Source organism: Tachysurus fulvidraco, chromosome 2 (genome assembly GCF_022655615.1).
Source record: "Tachysurus fulvidraco isolate hzauxx_2018 chromosome 2, HZAU_PFXX_2.0, whole genome shotgun sequence".
NCBI classification, from domain to species: domain Eukaryota; kingdom Metazoa; phylum Chordata; class Actinopteri; order Siluriformes; family Bagridae; genus Tachysurus; species Tachysurus fulvidraco.
The window spans coordinates 14,718,111-14,731,257 of record NC_062519.1 but is presented as its reverse complement, the minus strand read 5'-3'; the positions used below and the strand labels follow the sequence as shown (position 1 = coordinate 14,731,257).

General features: G+C 42.4%; 1 protein-coding gene across 4 annotated transcripts in view; it reads left to right on the top strand.

Moving 5' to 3' along the window:
- Positions 1-13,147, top strand: part of ptprga (protein tyrosine phosphatase receptor type Ga) — a 259,894-nt gene that overhangs the window by 216,861 nt on the left and 29,886 nt on the right. For all 4 annotated transcript variants that reach the window (XM_027176416.2, XM_027176415.2, XM_027176417.2 and 1 more), the window contains 4 exons: positions 5,575-5,759; positions 10,126-10,234; positions 10,348-10,397; positions 12,175-12,931. In XM_027176416.2, the coding sequence (XP_027032217.2) occupies positions 5,575-5,759; positions 10,126-10,234; positions 10,348-10,397; positions 12,175-12,931 (1,101 nt within the window). The remainder of the gene's footprint in view (positions 1-5,574; positions 5,760-10,125; positions 10,235-10,347; positions 10,398-12,174; positions 12,932-13,147) is intronic.

The following is a 13,147-nucleotide window of genomic DNA, read 5'->3' as shown; positions in this document are numbered from 1 at the left end:
GGATTTATTCCAGTGTGAAAATAAAGCCAGATATAAAAGAAGACACTGGGTACAATGCTCACCACTTTAACTTAAAAAAAAAAAACTTTCTCTCCTTTCATGTTCTTCTGCTTTTCTCACATTTTTGTGTCTTCTCTTTGCATCACGCCCTCAAGGCCTCTGTTAATTGGCTGCATCTTCACTCCAAACTGTACTTAAGGTGGCTGTTCAAGGTTTCCAACATATTAGCATTCGATTTCAATCCATCATGCTTTCTGGTCACCAAAACACACACACACACAAACACAAATACACACACACACAAATACAGACACACACACAAAAACAAACACAGATACTAAAACACACATAAAAACACACACTCGCACACATTCACAAACACAAACAAAAACACACACACACTAAAACACACAAACACACTCACACACAAATACACACACTAAAACACACACACAAAAACACAAACACATTTATTCACACACATTCACAAACACAAGAACACACGAACACACACAAATACACGCACACACAAACATACAAATATACACACAGAAATACACATGCACACACATTAATCTTCTGCCTCTCTACTACAGTCAAAAAGCCTTAAGGTCAGGAATGATCTTTTTTATTAAATGCCTTTTTGCACATCTCCTAGAGTTCTGTTTTCACAACACCACCTTCCCCCATTTTGGACTGGGGAGGACAAGGGACATCTGAGGGACCTCCATGTTAACCTGCATTTTTGTGTGTGTGTGTGTGTGTGTGTGTGTCTGTGTGTGTGTGTGTGTGTGTGTGTGTGTGTGTGTGTGTGTGTGTGTGTGTGTGTGTGTGTGTGTGTGTCCACTTGCTTAGCCCAGTTCTTTCCCCACTACAACCTGCTGACTTTATCTATCACCATTAAAGCCTGTGGTTCAGGATGTTGGAGCAACACAAATATCAGCTCTCACGCCACTCACACACCAATCAGCCTGAGGACACTTGTTCTCCCGAAACACAGCGCATTAGAGCACTAGGATGTGTGCACACAGCACACTCCCGATTTGCAGCAGGTTTTGAGGATTAGAGAAGGAGCCATATTCGTGTCTAAGTGCTCTGAGTAAACCCTTCACTGTTCCCAGTAGTCCAGCGCGTGTTGTGTGGCTCTTAGCATGAGCCAACCTGATAGCACACTGTACCAATGCTCTAGCTTTTTTGTTTTGTTTTTGTTTTGTTGTTTTTTTTGTTACTCTAGCTGTGCGGCATGTTTTCTTTTGACACAATTTCGTCAACATTACCTCACATAAACAGATTAAAGCTCAATGATACATAAATCTTATTGCTATATTGAACCATATGCTAGTACCTAATGTGCTAAACTCGTGTACATTAAGCATTCATTTTTGTCTTGGAATCAAATTAGAGCACATATGCAAATAAAAATAAATAAATAAAAAACACGTAGTGCCAGAGTAAAAGCTGTTTGGCTCCCAAACCCTCACAGCACCAAAATGAAAATAGCAACTAGGCTAATAAATATATATTATAAATATATGAGGTGTTATTGCATCTTCTCCCACAGCCTCTGGTGTTTCGGAATTGTCTTTACTTTTGATATTGGAAAGAAAAGGTTCTTTAAGTGTAATATCCACCCTGGCAAGCGAGCATTAAATTACATTATTGTGTCAGGAAACCTGGCTTTTCTGACATAACATTATTACTAAGTCTACGGTAGAGATTTAGATTTATGTGATTACACCATGTAAAAACAATTTCTGTCTTTATTTCTGTCAAACCCTGAACGCACAAAACACATTTAGAGCTATGCATCAACTGCGCATTGTGTCATGATAGTCTCATTTTTCTGAAGGGTTGCTGCTTGTCTGTGCTCTTTTGTTTGACCTAGCTTATGACTAGCATTCAGGTAATTATACTTACCTGATTATTATAAGATACATTTCCGCATTTTGTAATTGAATTTTGTTTATGATTTACTTACAGACTATTTTACCTCAGAATGCTAGTGAGGCTAACAGTGACAAAGCTGCAAGCTAGTGTGATGTACTGTATGTTCAGTCTGTGTTAGCCATTTTATTTGGATCGGAATAAATGATGCTCGCTAGCTAAGGCAGTCTACTGTGACATCCTTATTTTGTTGATTTCTCTCATTAAGATTTCTGAAAGCTTAGCAGTCTTTTTCAGAAGGTGAGGTAGCTGTGTATATTAGCCGTGTAAACAGCTGTTTAAACTTTTTAATAAACATCAGCTAAATCCAATGAAGACTGCTGTTATTAGCAAAAGTCCTGAGTGTTAGCATTTCTAACTTCCTCCTTCCTGCCTGTATTACACACTAAACACGATGCGAAAGTCAATCTTTTCTGAATTTAATTCTAATGTAGCTCACTAGCTCTTGAAGCTCTCATAATTAGCTCACTTACTTTGAGACATTCACTCTTAGATAGTCTCCATTCTGTATTAACATTAATGATCTGCTATTAGCATTAGCATTTCAAGGTGTAGCACATGTCCCTAATATAAGAGTTAGCAATGCAGCTTTGGCTTCATCGTGCCTGGACACAGGAGAGCGAAGTGCCCTGTTCAACCCTGTCCTAATGCATGCTGCATATGCTCCTAGGTCATAGATGTGTGTGGGTGTGGGTGTGTGTGTGTGTGGGAGGGTGGATCCTGATCATTGAGGCATGTTACAAATGAAAGTCATCTCACACATTACCATAGGCATTATAGTGTGCGATTGTGCCTGCATATTTATTAGCCCTCTCCTCCATTAACGCTGGTAATAGGAGCCTCTTCAACATCACAAGTATCAGTAGAATTAGTTTAATTAGCATCGTTTTGCATGCAGTGGTTCCCATGTGGCTGAAGGTGAGAGTGTGTGTGTGTAGGTGAGTGGTGGGTGCAGTTGAAGCAGGGAGGAAAGAGATCTGTGTGTGCATGTGTGTGTGTAGAAGGTGGCCATGTTGATCTGAGAGAGCTGGGCAGAGGAGGGGCGGCATGTAGGCAGGCACGGTTTGGGGAAGGCATGACGCAATCCGCCACAAAGAGAGAGAGAGAGAGAGAGAGAGAGAGAGAGAGAGAGAGAGGGAAGGGGATGGGCACTCTGGTCAAACAGAGCCATCTACTGGCCACTTATTGAGGAAAGAGCGTGGGAGAGAACAACAGTGGAGGAGTAAAAATATATCAAACCCAGCAGTGTTTATTTTTTAACTGACAATGTATTTAGTCCTCTGCCTTATTAGTTTTGTCAATTTTAGTTTCTGACCAAAGCATTCTGTTGCCTGGATATTTTAGATCCGAAGACTGTTTCTTCTCTCTGTATTCCCAGCACCACTGCTGCACCTCATACACTCATGGCACCATGTCAAGGAATGATGCACCACCCAAAAATGTCTGCACACAGGGGGTCCACTGGTCTCTTTTACTGTTAGAGGAAGCTAACTGTTAGTGGTACTGTGCATTGCTGCACGTAGGCTACAGGTAGTAACCGTACACCTCCATAGATGTTAGAGTTACCTGGTAATGTGACCAATGAGTGTATATACAAGAAAGGTGTAGCCAAGAAACCGCACATTGATTGATTGTCTAATTAAACTATAAACTGGAAGTAGTATCTGAAAGCATTAATGTAATGGTTATTTGTAATGGATATCCAAGAAAAAATCAGTTGGTTATCGGGCTGTGAGGAATTTGGAATTGAATGTATTCAGGCATTTGTATCTGTCGGTCCAAATGAAGGTGCTATAGTGCCTGTCAGTGCAGGTGAAGCAGAAGTAGACATTGGCTTTGTTTTATTAGAGAAGAAGGAGTGGCCTCTGTGCCTGTTAGTCTCAGAAAAGAAGGCGTGGCCTCTGTACATGTCAGTCCTAGTAAGAAGGTGTGGCATCTGTCAATCAGGCTCACTAAAATAGGTGATGTTTGTTGTCAGTCTCAGTGAATTAGACAAGACTGTTGTGCCTGTAGTCAACCTGTATGTCTCCATGTCTGTCAGTCTCTTTAAAGGAGGCATGGCCTCTGTGCCTGCCAGTCTCAGTGATGGACGTGTGGCCTCTGTGACTGTCAATACTAGTAAAGGAGGCGTGGTCTCTGTGACTGTCAGTCTCAGTGATGGACATGTGGCCTCTGTGACTGTCAGTCCTAGTAAAGAAGGCGTGGTCTCTGTTACTGTCAGTCTCTTTAAAGGAGGCGTGGTCTCTGTGCCTGTCAGGCTCAGTGATGGACATGTGGCCTCTGTGACTGTCAGTCCTAGTAAAGGAGGTGTGGTCTCTGTGCCTGTCAGGCTCAGTGATGGACATGTGGCCTCTCTGACTGTCAGTCCTAGTAAAGGAGGCGTGGTCTCTGTGCCTGTCAGGCTCAGTGATGGACATGTGGCCTCTGTGACTGTCAGTCCTAGTAAAGGAGGCGTGGTCTCTGTGCCTGTCATACTCAGTGACGGAGGCATGTGCATGTTAATCCCAATGAAAGATACCAAACATAATTTTGCCTTTCCTGCATATAGGTTTTAGAATAAGTTACTGAAAGCCGAGACCAATGGATTTGAACGATTTGGAGAAATGTAATTATCAAACTCCCATGGGTGTCAGTGTCAGATAAATATAGCTCATGTGCATGATAACAGTGAATAAACAGATTAGTCACAGAGCTCCACTCATAAACACATCATTTCAAATTGGTTCCAGAACTAAAGGCAACAATCAAAGCCTCATTGACCATCAACAAACAAACAATAAGAAATAGTCGCCGTTTCGAATGTAACACACGAGCATGAGATAAGAGTTAAGAGTCTTCTTACTGATATGTGGAAGGTAGAATATTGTACAGAGCTGATGGTGGATTTGAAACGTCAGTGTACATGTCAGCTGTAATGCTTTGTTAACACGATAGATTATTAAAAAGTGAAATGTGTGCCTTACGTTAACACACGTTTACACCGTGCCTCCTTCACTAAGAAAGCTTAGATGGGTTTCAAAACCGCTCAAAGAAAAACCTTTTGAGAAACGAAGAAGAAATGAACTGCTGCCGTTTTAGATCCTCTCATATCATTTGCTCTTTATCTTCTGAAATGAAGCAATAATCACCGTATGCCTCTCACACAAACGTACACAATTTTGTCTCTTTGTCTCTCTCGCTCTCTCATTTACTGTTGTTTATTAGTGTTCCAGAGAGAACAACATATCTCAGTGGTACACACAGGCATAAGCACACACACACACACACACACACACACACACACACACACACACACACACACACACACACACACACACACACACACACACACACAGGCAGTATGAATGACCTGCAGGCAGGTATATATGAGTTTGTGGATTATATTATTCACAGTGAGGCCATAGGAAGCACATTTAAGATGGTTTTTTTGTCCATATGATCACTATCTCTCACTTCGGCTTTTCTGTGGCATGTTCTCTGTTCATCTCTTTGTCATTCAAAGCAGCGAATAGACAGCCGTGTCATAATTAAAGCTGCCATTATTGAACACCCGTCTCTCTCTCTCTCTCTCTCTCTCTCTCACTCTTTCTCTCTCTCTCTCTCTCTTTCTCTGTCTCTGCACCTCTGCAGCCTGCAGCAGTGCTCCCATCAACATGCAAGTTCAGCCACTAAATAAAACAGCCCTGGTGGTGCGATGGTCCCGCCCCGAGATCACCTATGATCCACCCATCATCAGCTACCTCATCTCCTACAGCTGGACTCGAAACGACGAGGAGTACGAGGAGACATATGTCAAAGGCAGCGACCAAAAACTGGTGAGCCACAGTGTTCACTTTGGCTGCTAAAAACAAAACTATTTTGCTAAAAAAAAAAAAAAAAAAATCACGGTCGATCGGACAAAGGTGAAATATCTTCACACACGCTCGGTTTGCTCAAGTGATTATACAAATGAATGAATTAAAATGCCTCGTGCGAGGGTGTGCATTACCGACGTGTGCATAGTTAAGATGAATTAGAACAGTTCCTGTGTGTATTTCCTTTCATTTACATCACATTAGAAATGCATATGCTAATTTTCCAGTCGAATATAAAAAATGAGAAAATCAATTCTGATGTAATACCAAGGACCTGGAACAGGATAGCATAATATCTCACACTTTATTTTACATTTCTTTTACCAGTAGAATCCTATGGAGATACCTGACCATGAATCCAGCATTGATTGACTTCTTTTTTTTTTTATAAGCTTAGAAGCAATTCTGCTCAGATGTTTCTGTCTGTCAATAATACAGCTCTCTACTGTGCACCATCCCTGGATGTGATGCTCGTACTTCTTTCTCTAGAGCACATCAAAATGTTCGTTATTCACTTTCTGTACAGTATATGGGTTTGATAAATATAAGTATCTGCTATAAGGACAACTATTACTGTATATGCTCTCACGACCGAATGCATGTAAAGAAAGACGCAAGAAAGTACGAGCATCATATACTGTACGTTACTAAAATGTAAGTAAAGAATACGTGAGATTTATATCAGGTCTAGAAGAAGAACTTGGATATTCTCGTGTTCTGAAAGTCTGGGCTGATGTGTGACTTCAGTAAAAAATGAATGACTTCTAATTTGGTGTGTGCCATCTGTCTAAAGCAGTGAAAAGGTAAACCTAAGGGATAGGTAATGTTACCATCAGCGTGCAACAGCTGCCATGTGTATGCGTAGCAGCAGAAGTAATCCTGGTGTGTCACTGAAGCTGAATTCTGGTCAAAATTTTTGTCATTTATTTAGTTTGTTATTTAGTTTGTAATCAAATGCCAGTTGTCATAATGTACTTTGTGTTGGGTCTGTAGTTAGTTACCTGTTAGTTCCCCAGGAGCTCTTGGAACTGCTGTAGAAAGGACATTATTTACATTGATATCTTCTCGAGGTTTCTTCCTCTTCCATCTAAGGGAGTGTTTTTCCTCATCACCTTCACCTCAGGCTCGATCGTTAGGGATCGATGTTAGAGATGAATAGTAACTTAATTTGAACCTTTAAATTTTTAAATTTCTACTGTATTTCTATACTTCTGTAAAGCTGCTTTGAGACCACGTGAGTTGTTAAAAGCGCCATACAAATGAATTGAATTGAATCGATGCTCCTGCGCTGTAGACAGAACCTGTTATTGTTACAGAGAAACAGTTCAGTTCAGGAAAGTTTTCAGAACTCGATGTAGTAAGAGTTGTGTGAGGGGACATATATAAGTTGAGGAAAAGAGTATTGAACCGGTTTTATTTCATGAAATCAGTTGGAGGTTTTACTTTTTTGTCTGTGGCAAGATTTCATTTAGGAGAGAGTTTCAAGAACACAAGGTGCATAAGCCGAGCCGGGCTTCTTGTTTTGTTCTTTGCAATTGCTTGTGTTGCCTTTATCAGGGATCACCGCTGTGTGTGTGCGTGTGTGTGTGTGCAGGTGTATTTGTGTATTAATCTCATATACATGTGCATTATATCTTCCCACTGTTCCGCAGATCGATGACTTGATGCAGCTTCTGCTGAGCCGCTCCACTTTGATGCCATTAATCTTACATTTGCCGCCGCTATAGAATAAATTAGAATAATGCAGACCTTACAGGCATTCAGGCACTAATACAGTATTCATCCGGCTTCTCTCCGTCCCCGTTATCTTTGAAGTAGCACATTAGGTGCATCCACAATAACCCGCTCTCCCACCTGCAGCCACACCTGTAGTCATTTGGATACTGCTGTAATTATCCAATGAAGCGTGTTCTGTCTCCTCTGCAGCGCTAAAAAGCTTCAATCAGTCCAGCTGCGAATTATCGAGTACATTTCTGGACATTAGCGAGGAAGGGGTCTCGGCAGGAGTAGCTGACCTCGATTTTCTGCATTTGGAAATACTAATGCAGCACTCGCAGGCATCGGAGCACTTAAGAAGAGCGTCTGGGTTTTAACGTCCCTCTGTACGGGGTTTTATTTTCTGACAGTCAGAAGTGAGAGTAGGGACGAGGGGGAGGGGGTGGGGACGGGGAGGGGTTAATGAGAGGACGTGTTCGCAGATTCACTGCTCGAGGGCGATGAGAGGTAGAGATGTTTTCTTTCAGTTCTTTCTTAAGTTTTTCTCTGCTTGATCGGTAATGAAATCACAAGCGCCACGGAGGCCTTCTCCCCATCCACATCTACCCACAATCCACATCCCTTCTTCCACTCTGTCTCTCTCTCTCTCACAGTCTCTCAGCCTCTCTCTTTCTTTCCTTTTCGGTGCTTCATTTCCATTTTTATTCTCAATTTCCTCCCAAGACACTGCAGTTATCTGGGTCACATTAGGGACCGCTGTGGCTTTATGAAGGGGGGGGGGGGACTTCTACCAAATCAACACAGAATCCACTCAAGACCTAGCGGCTTTTCCGGCACCATGGCACGAGTCGGATGAGCCGATTTTAGAATGGAAAAAAAAAACGCCAGCTCTAGCGGTGTTAGAGCGAGCAGCACCGGCGTGGTACAGAGCAGAACCGCTGATGAACAGAATTCGCCTGATTTGGATGAGGTGTGATTCCTCACATGCGGTCACTGATCAGACTCAGACGTGATGAGAACTGAAGCGTTAGCTGTAGGTGTGGATTGGAACAGGGACACTGCAAAAAGAAGGATGAGAAGCTGACAAAAGCCTATACTACAACTACTTTCTGAAATTTACTGAACACTCATGAAAAGCAGTTTATCCTGAACTTCTGTGTATCTGTAACATGTCCCTAAAGTTCTTACTTTTAAACGTTGATCTGTTTTTTTTCTGCTGACAGGTCACATGGCCCGACCAACAAACATTTCCTTCGATGCTTAGCTTGTTCAGGCAATGTGACATTTTGTAAAGTCAATATTACCTCATCCATGTCTCGACTGCAACGCCCTGAAACATTACGAAGTACATCGTATCATTCATTCATTCATTCATTCATTCATTTTCTACCGCTTATCCGAACTTCTCGGGTCACGGGGAGCCTGTGCCTATCTCAGGCGTCTTTGGGCATCGAGGCAGGATACACCCTGGACGGAGTTACATCGTATCAGTCTTATTCAAATCAGATGTACGTTAGAACTCAACAGGCTTTGTCACTCTACGTTTTGAATGGAATTACACTCCATTACTCCGAACTCACCTGGGTGCTTTTACTGTCTTAATTCAGGATCTGTATCTCTAACTTCTTCTGTCTGAATTCATGAAACGTTTTATTAGCATTAAATAATTCATATGACACGGGCGAGGCTCGTAGACACAGTGTGTGGTTTGTAAATGAGCATTCCCCTGTTCGTGTTTGCTGAAAATATGAGTTAATTGTCCTGAAATGCCTCGGTGTGTAAATGAACGGCCCACTCAGCGTGGGGTCTGCTCCATCTCTCTATCTCTCTCTCTCACTAAAGCTTGAAGGCCTGAAGGCTGCATGAACGGAAGAGAGAATGATGGAAAGAAAGCAACAGTGATATGAGCTGATGAGGATGTTTGCAAAGATACTGACAACCTGCTCGTTCTTAGATACTATTCCGTCCGCTGTAATCGACCCCATCGAAAGCAATCACGTACCAGATTGAATTAAATGACGCAAGCTAGCTAGCTAACAGTGGCAGGAGCATATTATTATGTTATCTTAGCAGAAAGTAGGATCTGGTAAATAAATAGCTGTCCAGTGATATACCAAGGGATTGTTCTTGGCAGGTAAATATAATTAGCTAGCTAATTAGCTAGCCGCATAGGAGACAGTACAACGTCTTGGTATCGGTGCATTAGCTAAACATTTATATCACACAGCTAGCTCTACACTTTAAATCAGTAGGTCATCACAAGGAAATCTGAAGCCGATCGTCTTCGTATTTTTTTTAATGCGGCGCCGTCCTCAAAATGCTACACGGCTTTAAACAGCTCTTTTAAAGAACCTACCAGGTGAAAATAGTTTTGATAAAATAGTAAAATACTCTATGGATGTTAGGTTGTTTTGCTGATCCTCTTTTTGTGCTGTAAATCAAACGCACCCTGTGCCTGTGTGAAGATAACATGCTCACATCACACACTCCTCTTACAGGAAGTGCTCCCCTGCTCTGCCTCAGAGCCCCAGGAGAGCCCAACACTGCACTTATTTCAAGCGTGTGTACATGTGTGTGTCTGTGTGTGTGTGTGTGTGTGTGTGTGTATCAGGAGACCGTTATCAAGCCAGTTTCACCAGATGTGCTGTATCTCTTCCGAGTCCAGGCAGTGTGCTTGAATGACAAACGCAGTGACTTCAGCCAGAGCATGCTGATTAGAGGTAAATACACCACACACACACACACACACACACACACACACACACACACATGTATTTGTGCTCTTATATTGTATCCATTTGTTATAACTGTGTGTTTACTTTTGTCCTTCCAGCAAATACCACCAGAATATTTGAAGGGACGAGGATCGTGAAAACAGGAATGGTAGGTTCAACTCTGTCCAGAAGGTGGCAGCCCTGTCTCCCTCAATCACACACACACACACACACACACACACACACACACACACACACACACACACACACACACACACACATATATATATGTGTATATATATGGGAAAACAAATCCAAACCTACATAGCCCTGTGTGAAAAAGTGTTTGAACTTGGGTTCTGCAGGACAATGATCCAAAAACACACCAGCAAGTCCACCTCTGAATGGCTGAAGAAAAACAAAATGAAGACTTTGGAGTAGCCTAGTCAAAGTCCTAACCTGAATCCTATTGAGATGCTGTTGCATGACATTAAAAAGGAGGTTCATGCTAGAAAACCCTCCGATGTGGCTGAATTACAACAATTCTGCAAAGATAAGTGGACCAAAATTCCTCCACAGCGCTGTAACAGAGTCATTGCAAGTTATAGCAAACGCTTGATTGCAGTTCTTGCTGCTAAGGCTGAACTAAGGCAGTTATTAGGTTTAGGGGCAGACACTTTTTCACACAGGGCCATGTACAGTAGGTTTGAATTTTTTTTTTTTTAAGAATAAAAACCTGTGTGTACTTGTGTTATCTTTTACTAATATTTAAATTTGTTTGATGAGCTGAAACGTTAAAGTGTGAAAAACGTGCAAAAAAAAAAAATCAGGAAGGGGGCAAACACTATTTACACATATACATACTGTTATGACTCAGCCCGGACTTTGGCCACGTGCATTTGTTTGTTTATGTTCCTCGTCACATGTTTGCCCTGCCCTCGTCTGTTCCTCCTGACATAGGCAAAGCAAGATTTGTACTGGATCCATTTGTGGCTAGTCGTTCTGTCATGACGTGGGGTAAGGAAGCGGACCCAAACGCAGGATAGCAAAACAAAACGGGGTTTAATAACAAAAGAAACACTAAACATGACACGGACTAAAGACAGGACAGGACAACAGTAGATTCCGCGCTGTCATCGGCAACGCGGCACACTTATATACAAAAGACAATCAGATACAATTAGGAACGGGTGTGGAAACAGGGAGGAACAGACAAGGGCAGGGCAAACATGTGACGAGGAACATAAACAAACGTATGCACGTGGCCAAAATCCGGGCTGAGTCATGACACATACACACACATACATACATACATACACACACATACAGTACATATACAACAAGTACAAACACACACACCTACACACACATTCTTTGATGATTTTAAACCTTCCTGACCAGGGATGTTAGACAGAGGTATAATAACAGAAGGTTTAATAAGTTTTTCATAACTCTTGTTCATGATAACTGCACAAATAATCCACATGATGTATTCCTTTAATCTCCGTCTTAAACACCTTCATCTTTAGAGCTGTGTAAAACCAGTCCAAATATATACAGCTGATTTATTAATCAAAGAAATTCACCGGAGGAGAAAAGCCAAAGCACGAGTAATTTATTTCATGCACCAAGGACATTTTAATAATCATTTTTATTTTAATTATTACATGAATATTTTGGCCATAAAAAGGGGTGAGAGATATATGCTGGGATATTGTCTGCATTTATTACATTCATTTAAAGGTTTAATTTAATGTTATTTAAAATTTAATCGGCTACTAGAGGCATAAAATTAGATTTGAGGAGGTTTTGGTGAAAAAGATTTGCTCTATATTATCTCTATTTAAACTTATGTGTTTAAATCTTTCTTCAATTTCTCTAACACACACACACACACACACACACACACACACACCTACTTACTCTCTCTTATCATTTCCTGTTAGCCCACCGTGCCTCCCGCATCCTCAGCCGACATGGCTCCCATTAGCTCTGGCTCATCTACCTGGACTTCTTCGGGCCTGCCTTTTTCCTTCGTCTCTATGGCGACTGGCATCGGCCCCTCTTCCAGTGGTAGCCAGGCGACGGTGGCATCCGTAGTCACCAGCACTCTCCTGGCAGGGCTGGGCTTCAGCGGCGGCGTCATCTCATCCTTCCCCAGCTCGGCTTGGCCCAGTCTCCGCCCGCCAACCCAGACCCCACCTACCACAGTGGAACAGGCTCCTCCCACAACCACGGCTGAAAACACTCAGAACCAAGGCTCCGACGACAACGCTGGAGGAGAGAAGACAGTCAAGGCAGAAGGTGAGGAAGGTGAGAGGGAAGGTGAAGAAGAGGAAGAGAAGGATGAAGAAGACGACAAAGGAGCAGAGGGTAAACCCGTGAAGAACGCTCCAGATGACGTTCAGACGCAGGCGAACAGTGCAGCAGACCAGCAGCCTCCCACAACAGCACCCGAGTCCACCGCCAAAGAGAAAGGGAGGAAAAAGAATGAAGAGAAGGACAGAGTGATGGCATCTACTGAACCACAGGACACACAGACAGAGAGGATGGAGGATGAGGACGAATTCACTGCGACCCCCAGCACAGATTCTGGAGTTAAGGGGAATAAAAGCGTGGTGATTCAGGCCCCAGAAGCCCCTCCGAAGGGTGGGAAGGGCAGCATGGGAGACAGGAGTCAGTGGCCCTTCTCATTTCATACAGGTGAGTAGCACAAATGCAGGATTTACTCACTACAGCCATCTAGAGGAAGACGTGAAAGGCACACGTGACATTTCCTGACAGTCAGACAGTGTGAACATTTTTTTTTTACACCTGTTTACTGTTCTCTCCGTCTGCGGAATTAACACACTGATCAATGAAAAACAAAAAATAAAAAAAGTTCTTGGTGGAAATGGAAATACATTTTAGCCCATAGAA